General features: G+C 34.9%; 1 protein-coding gene across 10 annotated transcripts in view; it reads left to right on the plus strand.

Moving 5' to 3' along the window:
• Positions 1–19,336, plus strand: part of DPY19L3 (dpy-19 like C-mannosyltransferase 3) — a 38,825-nt gene that overhangs the window by 15,802 nt on the left and 3,687 nt on the right. For 9 of the 10 annotated variants that reach the window (XR_012630601.1, XM_074882030.1, XM_074882032.1 and 6 more), the window contains 10 exons: positions 447–578; positions 1,561–1,662; positions 2,467–2,540; positions 2,789–2,947; positions 4,432–4,554; positions 4,916–5,027; positions 5,580–5,636; positions 11,212–11,294; positions 17,799–17,931; positions 18,666–18,824. Coding sequence is in view for 8 of the 10 variants with exons in the window: in XM_074882030.1 (XP_074738131.1) it covers positions 447–578; positions 1,561–1,662; positions 2,467–2,540; positions 2,789–2,947; positions 4,432–4,554; positions 4,916–5,027; positions 5,580–5,636; positions 11,212–11,294; positions 17,799–17,931; positions 18,666–18,824 (1,134 nt within the window). In the remaining 2 variants the exon portion in view is untranslated. Of the gene's footprint in view, positions 1–446; positions 579–1,560; positions 1,663–2,466; positions 2,541–2,788; positions 2,948–4,431; positions 4,555–4,915; positions 5,028–5,579; positions 5,637–11,211; positions 11,295–13,496; positions 13,592–17,798; positions 17,932–18,665; positions 18,825–19,336 lie in introns of those variants that run through there. The other variant, XR_012630602.1, reaches the window with a different exon arrangement.

Consider the following 19,336-nt stretch of genomic DNA (forward strand, 5'->3'; position numbering starts at 1 on the left):
TTTTTATAGTTTTACATAGCTCAAAAAGTTCTATACTAAACTACTAAATCAGCTAATGTTTGATTGCTGAACTGCACTTAGCCATAACTCTAGTCATAAAGACATTTTAGAGGCTACAGAAACACTTCTTTGACTAAAGAAAATAGAAAACGTCTTTCAAATATTAAGCAATTAATAATTTTCCTCATTCTGCAATTGGTTAATTCATCTGCTTTATTATAGCATCAGGCTTCCCTAGGTATAAAATAGGTATAAAATCTTAACCTAACTAGTTCAGGACATAAATATAGAAAGGATATAGTAATGGCTCTAAGTGTAATGATTTAGTGCAAGATGATACATTTTTTATAAAAATAATTGATGTTGAAATAAATTATAAAACATATTCAAAGAAAAGCAGCTATGACTAAAGCTTTGTAGGCATAAAAATCTCTTTATTGTTACAGGTTACGTGGCTCTATATCGTTCAGATTTCTGGATTACTGCTAGTCTGTGTCCTACAGTTCTTTAATTCTATGATTCTTGGATCATTACTTATAAGTTTTAATGCTTCTGTCCTGATAGCAAGAACAATCCAGGTAGGTACCAAAATATTTTTGTAGTACTAAATGGTGTGATATATAGAGATGAGTAATTTATATGCATTATAATCTGAAATTACTAGTTAGAGGAATTACTATCGCTAAAGCAACAAAAACATTGCATGATCAAATAATGAATTCAATTACACTAACTACCACTAGCATGTCCAAGCACATCAGACACCATAATTCCGTGATTCCTATTACCATTTATGATTGTGCAAGCTGCAGTTTGAATCCTGCAAAAGATTACATAAGTGGACTTTACACCTGTTTCAGCAGGACGTGTCTTGGGTTTATGGATGTGCCTCCAACAAAATATTCTGTGAGAACTAGGCACATGTCAAATTCAGTTTACTGAAATCTATTGTTTCTTTCAAAGATTAGAATTTTTTCCTGTATTTACAGTTCTCTTTCTTCTGACCTTTTAAAATCAGGACTGTGTTTTTTATAGTTAGATAATGTCTGCACCTGTTTCAAGTTGCCTGCATTCTCAGATCTGGAGCTTTGAACTGGAAAATTGCTCAAAATCCAACACCTTTGCCACACTGAGGTGGAAGGTCTAATGAACAGATATTTAAAAACGCACACAATATTATTGAAATTAGGGGAATTTTGGAACACAATCACAGTTACACTGAGTGCCAGCAGTTGTATAAATATAATGGGGCCAGCCCTGAAGGAAGGCTGTTTGGCTAGTTACAAAACTCTGCCAGATCAATACTCGGAGTTTTTATAATATTGTCCTCTTGGACAGTTTTGAGAAAGAAGTGTATCTTTATTCTGGATACTTGGTTATATGCACATTGTTGCTTACATGAACCTAAAACAAAGTTGATCCTGATCAGGCCTAGCAGATAAACAATTTCAAATAGTCTGTGTTGCTTTTGTTCCAAATATATACAAATGTACTGAAATACTAATATTTTGTTCCAAAGACATAGAAAAAAGTACTGAAATACTAATATTTTCTTTGTAGAAAAACCTAAAAAAGGGTGGCTTGCTTAATAGGCTTGGGAAACTTATCCTCCATGTACTATTAGTCTTGTGCTTGACACTTCTAATAAATAAATTCATCAAGGTAAGCAAAGAATTTTTAATATAGAAACTTACAAAATGTATTATGTTAAAAGCTACAGTAATCATTAAATAAAAACTGCAACGAGATTTCGCTGCATTTCAGGGACTGCATTTTAGAAATGAAAGATCATTTTACTAATCTTTTTGGTACATAGATTTTAAAACATACTCTTAAAACTTCATAAATTAACACAAATAATCGAATATGGATTTGTAATTTGAAGCTCACCTGAAATTTTATAACAAGTGTAGATTTATACTGCATTCTGACTGTGGAGCATTTGCAAAGTTTTTCATTGAATTTACTTTTCAATGAATGCAGTTAAAAACAAATACTTGTTATAAAAACATTGTAGACCATACGATACTTTTAGTTGCTTCTTGGGGACAGGTATCTGCAGACATTAGTGACAGCAACATGTTTTCTGCTTTTGAGTTTTAGCCTCTTCAAGAGATCTATATCAACAGATTAAAATTTATTACACGTGGAAATTAAAAATACCACAGTAAGATATAATAAGTCATTGAAATAAAAAATACAGCTAAAACCAACTTGTCCTGGGTAATCTTTATCTGTAAGTAAGAAACTAACTCTAATAGATATTCCAAAAAGTAAGTAACTTGCCCTTTGCACCACAGAAGCATAATTACAAACTGAATGCTTATTTGATTGCAGAGCATCCTATCTCAGTAAGCCTCTGTTGCTTCAGAGTTTCATTTAAATGATGAAAAAACTGTTTACTGTGTGAAGCTTAGTTTTTTGATACTTAAAATGTAATTTCCTTCCCTTTTTCCCCCTTCGTAGAAAATTCTTAATCTTGAGTCAGATGAACATATATTCAAATTCCTGAAAGCAAAATTTGGATTTGGGGCAACAAGGTATGATTTAGCTGCAATTTTACTTTTTTTTTTTTAATGACCTCGATAAGTGAAGCCTGCCAGTTGTTCTCATTTAGAATCTTGGTGATAAATCATGTATTTTTACCTCATGTTTAAGTCATACAGTTTCTTTCATAATAATCTGCACGACTGTGGCTTTATAATTGCATGGAAAAAAGAAAACTTTGGTCCTTTTTGACATCAAGTTATGAAATACATGATGACAAGGATTATTCTTTTTTCTTCAGAGATTTTGATGCTAACCTGTATCTTTGCGAAGAAGCTTTTGGTTTACTACCATTAAATACTTTTTCAAGACTCTCGGATACATTACTTTTTTACGTCTATGTATTTGTTCTCTTCCTTATGACAGTAGCAGCTGTAATTGTTGCCTTTCGAAACCTCAGGTAAAGTATGTTTTAAAAATAATTCACATTTTTATCAATTTTCTCTTCTTCAACAGGCTGAGGAACTGACAGTTGAATACAGCAGCATACAGTATCACTTTCCACAGGTACTAAGGAAACAGTAGGACATACAATAGAGAGATCAGGCAAAATAAGTAACTTCCTATTAAAGCTAAAAATATAAAGGATGTAATGAGACTAAACAAACATTCTTCCCTAGATTCCTTCAAGCCCTTTTGTTTGCTGTTGAAGTTCTGCAGTATGTGTAGGGTTCTTTGGTTGGGTTTTTCAGGGACAGGGGGAAGCAGGGGAAGGGTGTCTTTATAGAAAACAATGTTAGTTTCTCTAGTTCATCACATTTTCCCTGTGCAAAGCACTTCCAATCAAAGATTTCCCTGGTGGTATCGTCAAACTGCCCAGAAATGAGCTAGGATAGTCTGTTCTGAATTTCCTGTGATCTGCATGAAGAATCAGCAGTGGTAGACTGCAGCTGTGCATCACTGCTGCCAGTTCCCATAGCTAATCTGTAGGATTTGGAGGAGGTTACAGGACACTAGAAGACAATTAGTACTGAACTGCTATTTGAAATAAAAGTAAATGGTTCATTATAGACCTCTTGGTTTTACATTTACAGCCTGGGCAAAAGTCAGAAGGGATGATATAAAACTTGATAAAGCAAAAATTCAAGGAGTGTCACATAACTAATGCCACTCACCATAGATTTTATGTAAAACAGGATAAAAAGGAGAGAGAGGGAAGGAGAGGGAAGGGATCTGAGACATTCCAATTCTGAAACTATGTTATGATAATTGTGAAATCACAGTCATCTGTAAGGCATTTTGGTACTATTCAACCAGCCTCTTAAAAAACTTCCTGCGTCACACAATTTTAAAAACAAACAAAAGACTCTGCAGCTCTTATTTTCTGTAATCCTAAATGTAATCCTAATGTAAGCCTAATTATCTCAATTATCACCCACCCAAAAAACCAGAGAAAAACCCCACACATTTAAGCAGCTTCTGTTTTTATGATCAGCCCTCTACATTCACAAGACCAGCCACATCAAGCGATAACCAGTCCTTGCAACACCTTTGCTGTAAATGTACTTCCAGTCTGTGGCTTTAGTAGCATCCAGATATACCAGCACAGCCCCACACAGCACAGTTAAGTTCTTCACTCTCATCAAAAGCCCTGTGAACCCTGTGGGAGTAGCTGCTTCAAGCAATAAACCAAACATGCTTTTCTGTAAACAACTTTATCATTCTAAAACAGCTCATTTAAACCCATTGCATTTCCAGAAATCCTGATGCTGCATCAAGTTGCTGCTATCAGTCTTAATTATATCATAGATATAATAGAAGATTGTGGACTGATAGCAGTAGTATTGCTCTTTAGTCTCAGAAGTATTAAATGCTTTTTAAAATAGAGACAACTATATGAAATGTGTTACAGAACTTAATATTTTATTTCTTCTGTTTAAATAGTGGTTCAAATCAAGTCCAGTTCATGGAAAAAATGGAAGAATGCACAATAACACTGAAGCCTGATGCTGCTTACAACTTAATTCACACAGTTCTTTTTGGATGTCTGGCATTAAGCACAATGAGGTATTTTTTTTTAATTCTACTAAAGGCTTTTTTAGACAACTGAGTATATTTTAATAAGAGTGTAAAATATGCTGACCACAAACTGATAGGATCATGACCCTTCTTTCTTTCCCTGGTGTGTTTCTGCTTGTATACTGAAGCATTTCCCAAAGTACTGCCAAAAAGAATGTGTGGAAATTTGGGAGCAGAGGTGTTCTCAAGAGTACCTAACAAAGTGCAAAGTCAATCTTTTGCTCAGTTATTTCAGAATCCTGAAAGTCCAAGAATGCTGTGTTCAGAATTTCTCTGACATAAATGCTGTCATCAACACTGCTTAGCAGAGCTCCAGATGACCACCAAAAACTTGTCTGTATTCTTCCAGAATGAAGTACCTCTGGACATCCCACATGTGTGTATTTGCATCATTTGGCCTGTGCAGTACAGAAGTCTGGAAACTTATCCTGAAGTGTATTCATCTCTACACATCACAGAGGGTTAGCACTATAATTACAGCATTTCATGAAATTTGGTTTTGCTCCATGTCTAAACCAAATCAAGACTCAGAATTATAAGACATCTGAAATTAATAGTTTGTAGTCCTCTTAAACTGGATATCTCTGAAGTACATTTATATAAGTTTAGTAATCAAAATGTATTTTCTATGGGTTTATATATTAAACAATTCCATTTGAATACACTAGATGGCAGTATAGATGTGGCTATGAAAAATAACCACAATTTTACTAAAAAAAGTCTAGTCACCATATTAAGAAATCATCATTGGTCTGAGACGACCTGTACAGTCTAAGATACTGAATGATCCACTTTGTCGAATATAGATTTAAGCATATAGATACAAATCCATCATTTATGATGGGTCTGTAGTAAGGGTTTTATTTGAAAACAAAATCAGAATATGGTCTTAATTCAAGCTCTGTAAATTCTGCCACTTGATAAATATGTCAGATATCAATACATTAAAAATTAAGTCTATGCAAATGAATGTATCATCAGAATAACCAATATTTTTTTTCAATTTCTCCTAGACACATGTGATTAAGTATTCTATGCCAATAATTACATTATTATACATTTCATATAAGGTAAGAAATTTTTTTTCTCAATGTTTTGGCATTTTTTAGTTACATGGAATTTTGCTTTTTCTCACAAAGAGATGTTGGTTCGTAAATAACTACATACAAGATTTGTAGCTGAATTTTAAAAATTGGGATAGACTACCTGAAGTGCAAGTACCTTTATGTATATGAAATTGTATGTAAAGGATCAGTTGGGCTTATTTGATCCAAATTATAGATACAATTGTTCATAGATACAAGTGTTTGTCTGATTGTATGTGTAAGTTACCAGCTGTTATTTAAATGCATAATTTTGTGGAAATACAAGTTGTGTTGTTTTTAACTAAGTTGCAGATAAGATGCAGATTGTTTAATTGAGTAATGATTCATTGTAGGAGCAGAAATAATCATAACATTTTATACTGCTGTGCCTCCTGTCATATATGTACAGAATGGTTAAACTAGTCCAGTACTTTATTTTATCTTCAGTCTGTCCCAGAAACAAATTATTATTATGGTCAAACGTTTAAATGTAAATACAGAAAACATATTTGAAATACCAACATGTACAAGATGATTAGTCTGTCATAGCAGTGAGATTTAGAACATTAATTTAATGGGTATACCATTGTTTTAATCTGTATTTACAAAGACAAAAAAATTCAGATGTTACTTTGATGGAGAAGTTATTTCTGCAATACCTACTGTGAGATAAGAATATTTCTGTTAAATAATTACCTTCAGAGAAACTCAAGATGAATTTCATTATTAAAGTTGAAAAGGCAGTAGTAAAGCATAACAGTTAAGAAAGCTGTTAATAGAGTTCACTCTGGAAGTCTATTCCCACCTTTAAAACAGTGAAACAAAAAGTCAAAAAAAGACTGTTAACAGTTTGTTTAGTAAAGTTGCACTGATGTATTCCACTTAAATTTTCTTGTTATTCTGCTAGAGGACATTCTATGATTTTTTTTTTTTCCATTGGTATGCTGGTTAGGGAAGTTATTTACCATTTTTATCATCTCTGGAATGATAGAAATAATGCCATTTTTTTTGACATGGGTGATGGCAAAAGCATGAAATTCTAATAGATAGTAAAATGTGACAGATCAACTAGGAATAATTTTCCTCCCACTCTTAATGAGCAGATGTGAAGTTCCTAAATCCCGTCAGATTCAATTCTGAAGTCAACAGAAGTCACTGATTTTCATAGGCTTTAGATCAGTCATTACTTGTGCTCCGTCTGCCCGAAAAGCATCATTTTTGTGTTTGTTCTAAATATAGGAAATAATTTTTATTGACATTAAAAATACAACTCTTCATAGTGCCCAGTGGGAATAAAGAAATACATCACCTCTCAGAATTTTTTTGTCTTAAGTCAGTTCTTGCAGTTCAGCTACCAGAGGAGCGGATATCTTTGTGTGTGTGTGTGTCTTTTCTGCAAAGCTGTAAGAGTTAGTGAGCCTTCAGGCAAGAAGCCTACCTGACACTTAAACTTGTCACCAGATTCCCTGGCAATGGTCAGAATAAAAAGTCTTAGAGAGATCTGAAAAGTATCCATTGCTCCTGTGAGAATGTGTTTATGTATTTTCCCTCTAAAACCTTTAGAAACAAACAGACAGTTCAAGTAGATTTTGATAAGAGACTTATCTTTCTCCTTTCCAGATAAGAATTTATCTGTTCATGCAGTGTGACTGCTCAGATTGCCTGAGCAGCTTGTGTATTCACCACAAAGTTAACTGGTCATCACGGCTAGTTTTCTTGAACTAGTAGTAGGGCAATTTTGTATTTCATTACTTGTGGTTAGGTTTGTCAGAAGAGCTATTCTTTAGTGCCGTTCCTCAAAATAGTAGTTTTATTGGATTATTAACCTAATCCTAATAAGCTAATGAAAGCCTCTTTTGAGGCATGTGGTTACTACAGTCCCAAATACATCACTTGAACAATAATTTATTGAGATACAGATGCAGCTACAATGCTAGCTATCTTTCAGATTTCAGGTACAGTATGTTTTGAGACCCTGTAAGACATCTATATTTCTATTTATACATTTTCTTCATTAGTATAGCACAAACATCTTTTAGATAAAGTGAAAGTGCTGACCTATTATTTCCATGTGTACTTTAGCTGTACTCAGTATATAATGGAGTACTAAATATTATTTATGTTTCACTTCTTACTCTTTATAGGTATATTTCAGCTGTATCTGTGTCCATTGCATTTAGCTGCTCAACAGAATAATACCCATCGATTTGTGTTTGTATGTCAGTCATTCCTAAATAAATTGTTGGTACTTAAAATTAGTTCCTGAGCTTCAGCAAGTCTGTAGTTCCTGGTTTTGCCAAATAATCTTGATTTTTCTTTGCTAGTAAACTATCCATTCATGTAATTTCTCAAACTGCATTTTTATCTTCATCATGGCCAAGTCCTTTTGCTCTGAACATATACATTTATTGCAGCACATAGCACAGCATATACCAATTATCTCAGCAGCCTTCAGCTGTACTGAAGAGCGGTCATGTACATACTGTATGTATTTATCCTTTAAACCTAAAGTGATATACTGACCTATATCACACTCTGATCCGCTCAGAGGCCAAAGAATTAATGCTTATACTTTTTGAATTCAAAATAAGTGTCCTTGTATAGGAGAAGTACTGAACTCCCCTTAATCATCAGTGGACTGTTCAGCACCTCCAAGTTGGTGGCTAGCACAATTGTCTGACTCTGGACTTTCTAGCTAGAATGAGAAGGGTTGTTTGTGGGGAAAAATCTCTGGGTGCTTATCACGGCCAATGTGTTACAAATTGTCAAGTGTATATCCGCAATATATATATTTGGAGATAGTAGCTATTAATAAATTGAAGTACACTGAAAACTCAAAGCACACCAGACATTCAGTAAGAAATTTAAGCATTGGTTGTACTGGGTGAAATCCATGATCATGAGCCAAAGCGATAACAAATGTGAAAGAGAAAGCCGAAATTTTTGTACAACATAGAGAGTTAGAGTAATGTTTTCACTCACAAAAGACTTAATTTTACTCCTGAAAGTTAAAAATTGTCTTACATCTACCAAGGATGTGGAGGAACATACAACAACTTTAGTACCAAAATCTCCTAATAACTCAATTTCTTTCTATAGTCATGTCATCAAGTTTAGAGTTTATTATTTTGTTTATTTTTGTAGATTCTAGGTCTTAGTGATATTTTTCAATGAGTAATTACATACCTTAGGAAAAATATTCACTGTTATTTGTTTAGAGTATGCCACCTTTCTATTTTCTTGGGGTTTTTTTTTGGTTTTGATGTGAGTCAGCAATAACATGTCATATTACCTTTTCCTATGCAAGTGTTTTTTAAGCCTTTTGGAAATTACAAATCCTTAAGATTTTTCCAGTCCAGAACAAAATCCTCGTGTTGGTAGTTTAAGCCACTTGACAACAGGCTTCTTTTCTTGAGGTCTTCAACCCCAGAGACGAGCATGTTACAAGTTGGAAACCTCTTTTACATACCACTCATTATTCTGAACAGTTTATTATATCCCTGATATACTCCATCTATTCTTTTTATCCACTCCTTGTGTCATGGTACACTTTTTCTCAATCTGACATATAATTGATTTACAAGACAGAGTTATATCAGTGTAGTGTTATTGGTCCATATTTTTGTATGCTTTCTTTTTATTTACTTTGTCATTGTTATTCTGTTGTATTTGGAACTCCTGAAGTTCTTTAGTTTTCTCCTGGCTTTCCTAATTAAATGCAGTGTTACCTGAAAAGTTTGCAACCTTGGAATTCTGTTTAAATTCAGTGATAGCAAGCCCCACTACCAAAATTTTCCTCCAGTGAAAACTGGTTGTACTCACTCAAAAGTTGGCAGTAGTGTGATACTGTGACTTGAAAAACTTACATAGTTAATGCCATATAATAGTCCCAGCATTCAGTAGATAGCACAGTGTCATTAGATTCTCAGTGGATTGCAAGGCAGGTTTGCAGCATGATCTAGAAGCAAAGCAGAGCCCATTTCCTTCTGCCTCCACCCTGAAGGACTCCAAGCTCTCAAAATGTTTAGCTATCCAGGGTACTTTAGTAACAAAGAAAGGAAATGAGACTCTACAGTCTTATTTCACAACTGCTTAATTTATTTACTGATCTCTTGAGAGATCTTCTGAAGAGCAGAAATATGTCTACTATAATATTACTGCACTTCCCGAAACTGTAAGGTTGTGATACTGCCATAACTATCTTCTAGGTGTTTCTCAATCCACCGGCCAGTATTATTTTAACAAATGTATCAAGTAAACAGTTAAACTAATAAGTATCTTAATTGACCCAATAATATCTCCTTCTCCCCAGTCCTCCTACATAATTACTTTTAGTAAAAGAATGCATATTTTTGCTAAGTAGCTTAGCAGCATCACATTCAAATTCCTTCTGAACTCTTGGATGAATATTACCTAAATTGGATGATTTATGGCTTTTTAGATTATCAGGCAGGTTTTCTTATGCTTTTTCCTGTGACATTTCACTTTGCAAGCCAGCAAGCCTTGTTATCTAAAGAAAGCAGGCTTGGAATAGGTTTCACCATAACATCCTCTGTAGTAAACACTGGTGCAAAGCAATCAGTTAGATATTAGCATTGTCATTATCTCTCTTAATTGATCCCTTTTGCCCTTGAGTATTCACTAGCTTAAACAACAAGAAACCCTTAAATAAGTCTTTGTTCTGTTAGCTTTTTTGGGGGAGGGTTAAGCTTTCCAGAATCAGTTTCAATCCTTATTTCTCTCCTCCAGATTTGATTTATGTATTCTTTTTTTTTCAGTAAATTTTGAAATGTTTTTCCCCCAATAGTTTATTGGATGTTGCTGTTCAGTCACACTTTTCTTTTTTCCTTCAGTGGTTCTCTTAATTTAAACTTCTGAAATGCCATTAATGGCATCCACAGCACATCTAACGATTTTAACTTCTGATGCAGATTTCCCACCTTTTTTTTAATCTAGTTTTAGGTTGCCTTTCCAAACTTAATGTTACTTCCTGGGGCCTTTCCTTCTCCTGTAATCATAGGCATTATTTAATGGCTTGGCTATTAGTATTGAACTGTTATATGACGACTCTTTATCTCATTCCTTTTCTTAACACTTGGTCTGTCAAGAAATAACTTAAAACATTAACATTCATGCTATAGTCCATGGACCTGAAATGGTTCGCTTGTAAAGTAGATACAACACACATCAGTCATATTTGATAGCAAATTTTAGTTTCACATCGACTTTAAAATACAAACTGATGTTAATGAATTGAATTTTGGAAACTTCCAGTGAGATGTGCATCTGAGAAAAGCTGCTGTTCTCAGGCTCACCCCAACAGGTAATTCTGTTCCTTCTGGTTATCTGGCAGGAGCTGCAGATCTCAAACTCTGAACCTGTGTATTCATACTGCAATGACAGCCACCTGTCCCTCATAAGAAGGGTAGATATGCTTATGTTTTGCAACTTATCCATGAGCTGGACAAGATCATTTATGAGCCAAGAGGAGATAAAATGTTTCAACATCCAGAACTTGTTCTGTTCATTCTGTCTTCAGTTTGTTTTGTTTTTGTTGTAGTTCTGGCCAGGAATAATGGATGAACTGTCAGAGCTGAGAGAGTTCTATGACCCGGACACTGTGGAACTGATGTACTGGATTAAGTAAGAGGATTTTTTCTCTATTTAAGCTAAATGCCATTTGTGTAGATCTAATGCTCTTAGTTATAGTGTTCTTATTTGGCACAGCTCATCAGTGAACTCTGGTGACCCATGGAGATAGTTAAGGATGGAAGGGCTATCAAGAGGTTAGGTATTAATGGGTGTGGAGAACAGCTGTATGCAGAGTCCCCCTCTGCTCTGCTCTGGTTCAGTATGATGCTGCTGTATTGCCTGTGCATCAGGGAACCAGTTGACTCCATTTGCTCCCATAAGTACACATAGTTTTCCCAGCTGAAAGAGGTAAATTTGGAGGTGTCGAGCTTCTTCCATCATATTATAACTACCTCTTTACATTAATAAACTTTGCAGTGAAATAATTTTATTTTTTTTTCCTCCCTAACCTGGTGAACTTCTCTTTTCAACATAATTTTAAAAAGCTTGGATATACAGTTGTAGGGCTGGAAAATCTGTATTCTACAGCCGATTTCTTGAACTTTAAAATAATCTAAATTGTTTATACTTATTAGAATTAATCCCAACGTGTGTTCTAAACCATAAACAGAAAATTATAATTGAACTTGAACTTGCCACAGCTAAGCATAGATGCAGTCTCTTTCAGAAGTATGAGTTAATCTTTCCAACCCCACCTCATCACTTCTGCTTTCTCACAGAGCATAGGAAGGTATTTTTTAGGTGGAAACAGTTTGGAATACTGCATGTAGAAGATCCTGAGAAAAAGGGCTGGGTAGGATGTTCTCTGGAGAACTGTGAATTTAAGGAATATGTCCTCTATTAACATACAATAACCACTAAAAACTTTCAGGTTAAGTTCTGAACAGAGATATTCCTGGGACTTGTATTTATTTGGAACTCTGACAAAGATTTAAAAAAAAAAAAAATCAGTTTTATATTCTGGAGAAAAACATTCTGAAAGTAAATCTGAATTTACTACATTTGAAATTGAACTATCTGAAGTATTTCCTTGGAGCCCTGTACTGTGTTTTCTTATGCGATGAACTTCAGTGAAACCAGTCACCCAGCCTATTCACCTATAGCAACATATTTACACTCCATAACTTTGTATTACTTTAATCTATAAACTAGAAGGAGTAATTTGGAAGTAAAATATATTACAAGCCTTTACCAACTTATCTTGAAAGCAGGCCATGTTTTTTTCTTCATTTAGAATCTTTGCAGCCATATTGACATGTTTTTGTGACTAATGTTTACCAGCCAGTTCCATTTAGCACTACTGTTTTATTAAAAGATGGTAAATGTCTGATAGTTCAGGTCTCCTGTGTACAATATATAGAGTTGTATATAGATTTACACATAAAATATGCACATGGAGTTATTCCCAGGCATGAACTGGATTTGACTGGATCCAATGAGAATAATTTTTCATGTGTTCTTAGTGCTGAGAATGCTAAACTGGTGCTTGTCCTCTTTTCATTTTAAGTCATGACAGACAATTACAGAGGGAAATTTTCTACTTAGAATTTATTGTGTTTAGAAATATTATTCCTGTAAAGAAGAGTTAATTATCTGTGCTTTAAATGCAAGTCAACACAATTTATGGTAAGTTTCTCAAAGTGGGACAGATTTTCTTAAGTTTTGATGTGCAAGAGAAATATTTTACTGTACTAACACTTGATAGTTCTGCTGTAGTTAATGATCTGTCAAGGTTGGTGTCAGGAACTAATCATTCATTATTAAAACTCAGTATGAGAAGCTCTAATTTGTCATGTATAGCAGTGAATTAGGAATAACTCATCTGTCTTGCAGTCTCTCTACAACAAGAAAACCCTATCTGCTTAGATCTAAATGCATATTAGCTTGTCCAAATATACAATCTGAGTAACAGCCAACTATTAGTCTGTCCACCGTGAAGTGTCTGCAGATGTATTTTTACTCTTCCACTTACTAAAATTATTGTAGTGTTTTCAGGAAGATATACTTGTTTATATCTTTACAATAAAGTTACTACATAGTATTGGACTGAAACTATTGCAGGGCACAATTTTTTACATAATGATCTTGCATATCCCAGTCTCTTGCTTTTTCCTACCCACCACCTCATTTTCTTAGCTATTTAAAAAAAAAAAAAAGTCAAGAAGGTCCTGCCAATGACCCAGGGATAGTTCACAGCTGTGTTCCCAGATGGGAGGTATATTAAAATTCTTAGTTTTGGTCTTTCTCCCTAAGACAACAGGAACAACATGCTCATTTGTGAGATGGGGAAGAATATCAGTAGAATGAGCAAATCAATAGCGTGAACTTCCCTACTCTGTTTACTTCTGGTAAGTGTTTAAGAAGCAATGTCTTCTGCCTTTAAAGGGGAAACCTGTCTAGAATTGTGGAATATTTCATAAGCAGTTACCAAAAATGATAGAAAAACTTCTTAGAAATCTCGGACAACAGCCAAAACAGTGGAAAAGTTAACTGAGACTGAGATTTGGCAGAGCATAGTTGTATGTCAACTGTATGTCAATCAGGTGTGGGGGACAAGCAGGCAAATTTTTATATTAGTGGAAACCCCACAAATTTCCAAAAAGCTCCTAAGGTTACAAAAATGGAATACCCATATTTCAGTGGTGGTTCTTTCATTCAGTAATTTATATTAATGGCTATATTTTCATTTCAAGCCAGCTATAAATTTTAACTCTTCACTCTTACTTACATGCCTGATTTTCAAGGGTAATCACACTGAAATCAACACATATTCCAAACTTTAAAGGCAATATTACACTTTTTTTTTTTTAATTATTGTTCTTAAATTCTTGGGCTTATCCTTTGTCTTTGTAAAATTCAGGCATGGACTTGATAGTGCCTGAGAACTAGGTTTATACCAACTGTGTAGGTGCACTCCTTTATGTGAACAAAATATGCATGCATAAAATTGAAGCTGGGACTAACAAAAATGCATCTTGTTGCTCTTTCTTTGTGGCTGTTGTTTTCCATTTTTGCAATTTTCAGTCTTTCCAAACCAGAGGGAAAAAAAAGAACCGTGACAGTTTTACTGAATATGCTTTACTGCCTATCATTTGCAGTTAAACCTGTAGTACTTTCATATAGCATTCTGCAAATAAAAAGACTTTCTTTTAAAGAAAAAAAAAAATCTAATGTGGCATATTTGAGGACCCATTTTCAAAATCTCCTTTTCTCAAACCCCTTTGCTTTGTAGATTCATATCACACCCAGGCACGAGTAAAGGAATAATCTGAGATTTGTCAGATTTTATGGCTTTGAAAGCCAACTACAGAGTTCAACTCTGGAGGACTTCTAATAGAAATAGCCATTTTATTTCCAGTGGTGTAACCTATAATTGCAACGTTGGCCATTTCTGTAGGGTTTCCTTAAACCAACTCACAGTAATTCTTCAGCAGTTTAAGAGAAGGAATTACTACCACTTTCAGAGTCTGTGCAAGTAGTTCCTGCCAACCCCTTTTTATTTTTAATGAGTTATTCTTTAGTATTTATATAATTCTCTAAATTCTTAAATGTAGGTAAAGAAAAGCTTCATACAATGTATTATAGTGCTTAGTTTACCCATTAGTTCAGCTGTAATTAACTTGTTGAAAGCTTAGAGCTTCAAAAATAAATGAGATTATTTGTTCAAAATGCCATCAGGTCTGCTTGGAATGACATGTAAATTATATAATGTAAATCAGTTTGACCTGTAAGTCCTTGTCATTATTTAGTGACATTTTGTACAGAATAAATTGTTTGCAGGTTGGGCAGTGTGGAATGGAGCTTGGCAGAAAGCTATAAAAACAAATTATCCTTTCATTTTATACATCATTTGTTCAGTCATTTGTAAAAATTGCTTCGTTTTTCTGTAATAGAGAAGTGTCATTCAGTGGTTTGAAGCACATTAACTGCCTTGGATACAGACCACAGCAGTTAGTGTCTGACTCAGGTAGGAGCATTAGAGAAAGACGCTTGCATGAAATGTAGAAACCATCCTGTACCTGAAAAATATTAGTTAATTGTCGTGTCTCCCTCTAGTGGCTATTTCAGAAGATAAATGCTCAGTAACGGCCTTTAAGGTCTTTAAGATGTAGTTAAGGAGGACAGACACTGCACGATGCTCAGTGTCACCTCCCAGCTCCCAAGTGTCTGTCCACAGCAGTGAAATCCAGTGCCAGGTTTGTGTTCTTGGCATCGCCACTAAAGCGTGGAAAAGAGTGTCTCCAGTAACTCTGGTAGTGGCACGTGTTGGCCTGGGAAACATCTGAGCTGGCCCCAGTAAAATACAGATGTATCATTTTCTAGGATTTCAAACAGGTAAATCCTGAGAGTCTCAGGAAAACCTCTGCCTTCACCTGGAATACCTGATTTTGAACTCCATCCAGGGCCAGGGCACGTAAGCCAGTTTTTTGAAAAGCAAACAAGGGTCACTAGATTGTTTTTAAGGTATAGGAAAAGGAGGAAGTGCTGGCAAAACTCTTAATACCTGATAAATAAACAATGCACTCAGCTATATTTCACTCCTTCTGGGCAAGAGTGAATACTTTTATTAAGGGGAGGAATTGAACCCTGCACCTTCTACATTTTTGACAAGCATTTTTACCAGTAAGTTATGGAAAAAGGGCACTATCACCATTTCCTCTAGCTTTCTTTTGTAAGAAAAGAGGCTGCAGGATGTTTCTTGAGATTGTTTTGTTTTCTTGTGGTTTTGCCTTTAGTACTTGTGGGGAGTTTTTTTAAGAAAGTTTGATTCTGCAAGTTTGCATTATATTGGGCTGTTTAGGAATCAGAGGTACAGGATTGCCTTGATAAGGTCAAATCAGGAGATAAGTACTGCAGAGCATTAGAAAATTTGAACTAATCTTGAACAAACACAGAAACAGACTTTTTGCACTAGAAGTTTCCCAGACCAGGTCTAAACAGAGAAACATGTTGAAGGTGCTTTGAGAATCATCATTTTCATTCACATGTCTAAGCTCTACCAAGTCCCTCTGTGAATCCAGTCCACGTTCTTTTCAGCTTAGTCTAAATAATTGTGCTTTCCTGCAGATTCAAGGATGAGTCCTGGCTGACAGCCTGTCAGGGCCATTACATTTGCATAACGTTAAATTCTAAGACAAATTCATTTCATTTAATGAAACATTTATTTCATGACACTTGTGGGTTTTAATATTTTAAGTAAAAAAATTTTAAACGAGCTTAAATATTTTCAGACATTAAAATGAAACTGGTTTTATAAACTGCTGAAAAACTAGTCTATCAGTAAAGTTAAACTGGCCTATTAAAAATACTATCTCTGTCCTTCCTAGATGAGATTAATATACTAGTGCCAGAATTTTTAGGAAGCGTTTGTAATTATTAATTCATTTGCTAAGCATAATCTCTTGAAAGGCGATGGTAAAATTTAATACTTGTCTCTTAACATTTTCAAGCCGATCATAGAGCTTAAAGAAGACTGAATATATAGCTGCAGTTTCAAAAGGCTCCCTAAAGTGCACCCCAAAGTGTCACAGTTATCTGACTACTATAGGTGCCATATATGCATGTACATGGATGTTAGGCAACTATTCACATTCCTTTCTAATTTCATTTTACTTGAATTAATGTATGCTTCTTTCCGTTGTTTTAGTCTTTATAGAACTTTTCATGGTTATATGCCTACTAAGTGCTAGAAAACACTCAAGCATACTATGACCATTTTTAATTAGCCTAATTATAGTGGTCTCTGTTGCCTGGCATTTTTCCTTTATCTTTTTTGCTATGCCCTTCTGTTGTGTCTTTACATATATTTTAGATTGTAAGCTTGTTGGGGGAAAGGTGAGCAAAAAAATCATTTTTTCATTATGGGTATTTAAACAATCCTGAGATACCAAGACTGTTATTTAGATAACAATTCTAGGCATTGGCTTTGAATTTCAGATGAGATCACAGTACCAATAACTGAGAGCATTTTCCACCTGGCACCTTCTGCATCCCCCCCCCGCCCCCCCCCGCCACTTTTTGCAAGTGGGGTGACTTTTTTTGTAATTTCTCTCCCACAGTTGTCATAATAGGAGGATTAATGTCTCACATAACAAAGTTTTCATTCCAAGTGAATGGTGGATGCCAGGACAGTAACAAAAAGTTTTAGCATTCAGATTAAATAATCCATTTTATATAGAATACCTTATATATCAGACACAAATCTAAGTCACAATAGGTTTCTTGAAATATTAAAAAATTGGGATATAGAAATTTACAGATATTCAAAGGCTATATGAACCCAAGAAATACATGAAATATGGAAGTAGTTTGACATTTTGGGGATCATGTTTTCCCTAAATTTCCTCACAGTGCATAGTAAATTTTTTATTTGCAGTTAGAGAGTATTATCATGATTTATCCACTTCATATTTGAAGTTGCTTGAACAGTTTGCTCCCTGAATAGAGGAGAGGCAGAAAAATATTTTTTCAGTCTTTTTTTTCCTTCTGATCTGTAGCAAGCAATGCAAAAATGCCCATACAGAGACTTCCTCAGACTTATCAACATTTGTTTAGGTCAAACACTCCAAACACAGCAGTGTTTGCTGGGAGCATGCAGCTATTAGCAGGAGTCAAACTGTGCACTGGACGGACCTTAACTAATCATCCCCATTATGAGGATAAGAATCTGAGAGAGAGAACAAAACAGGTAAGAGTATTCTGATTGTTTAAGCTAATTAATTAAGCTAATTCTTATCCATATCAGTGGCTCCATTCCAGAAAACACATGTAATCTCTAATGGCACGTTGCAGATGTGCTTTACTCATTGAACTAACTTATTTTCAGATACAGTTCCAGAATTTAACTTCTTCTGCAAAACTCATAGTACTTTGGGCATCTGCAAACTCACATCTGGCCACTGATGTATATCTGAGTAACTGTACCTGGGTACTCAAGCTAGTTCTGAGTGAACTAGTTTGGGTACTGTTGGCATTAATAGGTCCTGCTGCCCAGTTAAACCCACATGGAGCATTTCCTGATTTGCCTGATACTCCCTTCAGTTCCCAGACTATCATAACATTTATATAGAAACCATCTTGAGAAACCCCATGCAAAGCTGGGGAGAGTGTTTTAAACTATTCTTTCCGATAATTTAGATATTCTGAAAGTGTTACAGGCATCTGCCAAGGCCTTTCTGCAGACAGCAGCACCATCCAGTGTTTTTGTAGTCAGCAGCAGTACTATTGTGCATCATAGCAGCCCTAACATGGAAACTCTTAAGTGGCCACTGAATAAAGCTTTTTTTTTTTTTTTAAAAAATGTTTAATTCAAATCACATGGGTTATGATCTCAATTCTCTTTCTGGTTTTAGATGAATCATGAAAGAGCAAACAAAGGAATAGTGGTAATGTGTCTTACATCTTAGTTTTCTTCTTCTATAGATTTATCAGATCTATGCCAAGAGATCTCCTGAAGATGTTTACAGAATACTGCGGTCCTTTGGCACAGACTATGTGATCCTAGAAGACAGCATTTGTTACGAAAGAAGACACAGCAGAGGCTGTCGGTTACGTGACCTACTTGATATAGCTAATGGACATGTAAGTATCCCATACAAGATTTATAAAGAAAATACATTTTGCTTAACTTCTTTTTGAAATACAATTACAATCTGAAGTAGCTTGCATTCTTTCCACTTCATCATGAGTGTGGGAAGTAAAATCTAACGGAGCCTTTAGACATTCTCCTAATCACCAAATTTAACACTGCTTGCTTTTAATGGTATTTGATAATAAAACAAAGGGGCAATTCAGCCTGGGCAAAATAAGTAATTGCTTCCTGATGAGCTTCAGGTTAGCAGTACACAGATAGTGTTCCCTTTCGGAGTGCAAATCACTTCATAGCTTCAATTCCCTTGGGACCAGTGGATGGTTGTACTACTCCATTGTGTCATTGGGAGTTTTCAAGCATTTCTGGGGTACCGTGGAACCAGACCTCATAACCCAGAGCAGCAATGTGCCTCTGACAAATCAGCTTTATCCACGATAGAGACAATACTATAAATCCTACTGTTCAATGTTATTTTCTTCCTCTCACTTGTTTCATACAGTCA

The sequence above is a fragment of the Strix uralensis genome, chromosome 12 (genome assembly GCF_047716275.1).
Source record: "Strix uralensis isolate ZFMK-TIS-50842 chromosome 12, bStrUra1, whole genome shotgun sequence".
In the NCBI taxonomy this organism is placed as follows: domain Eukaryota; kingdom Metazoa; phylum Chordata; class Aves; order Strigiformes; family Strigidae; genus Strix; species Strix uralensis.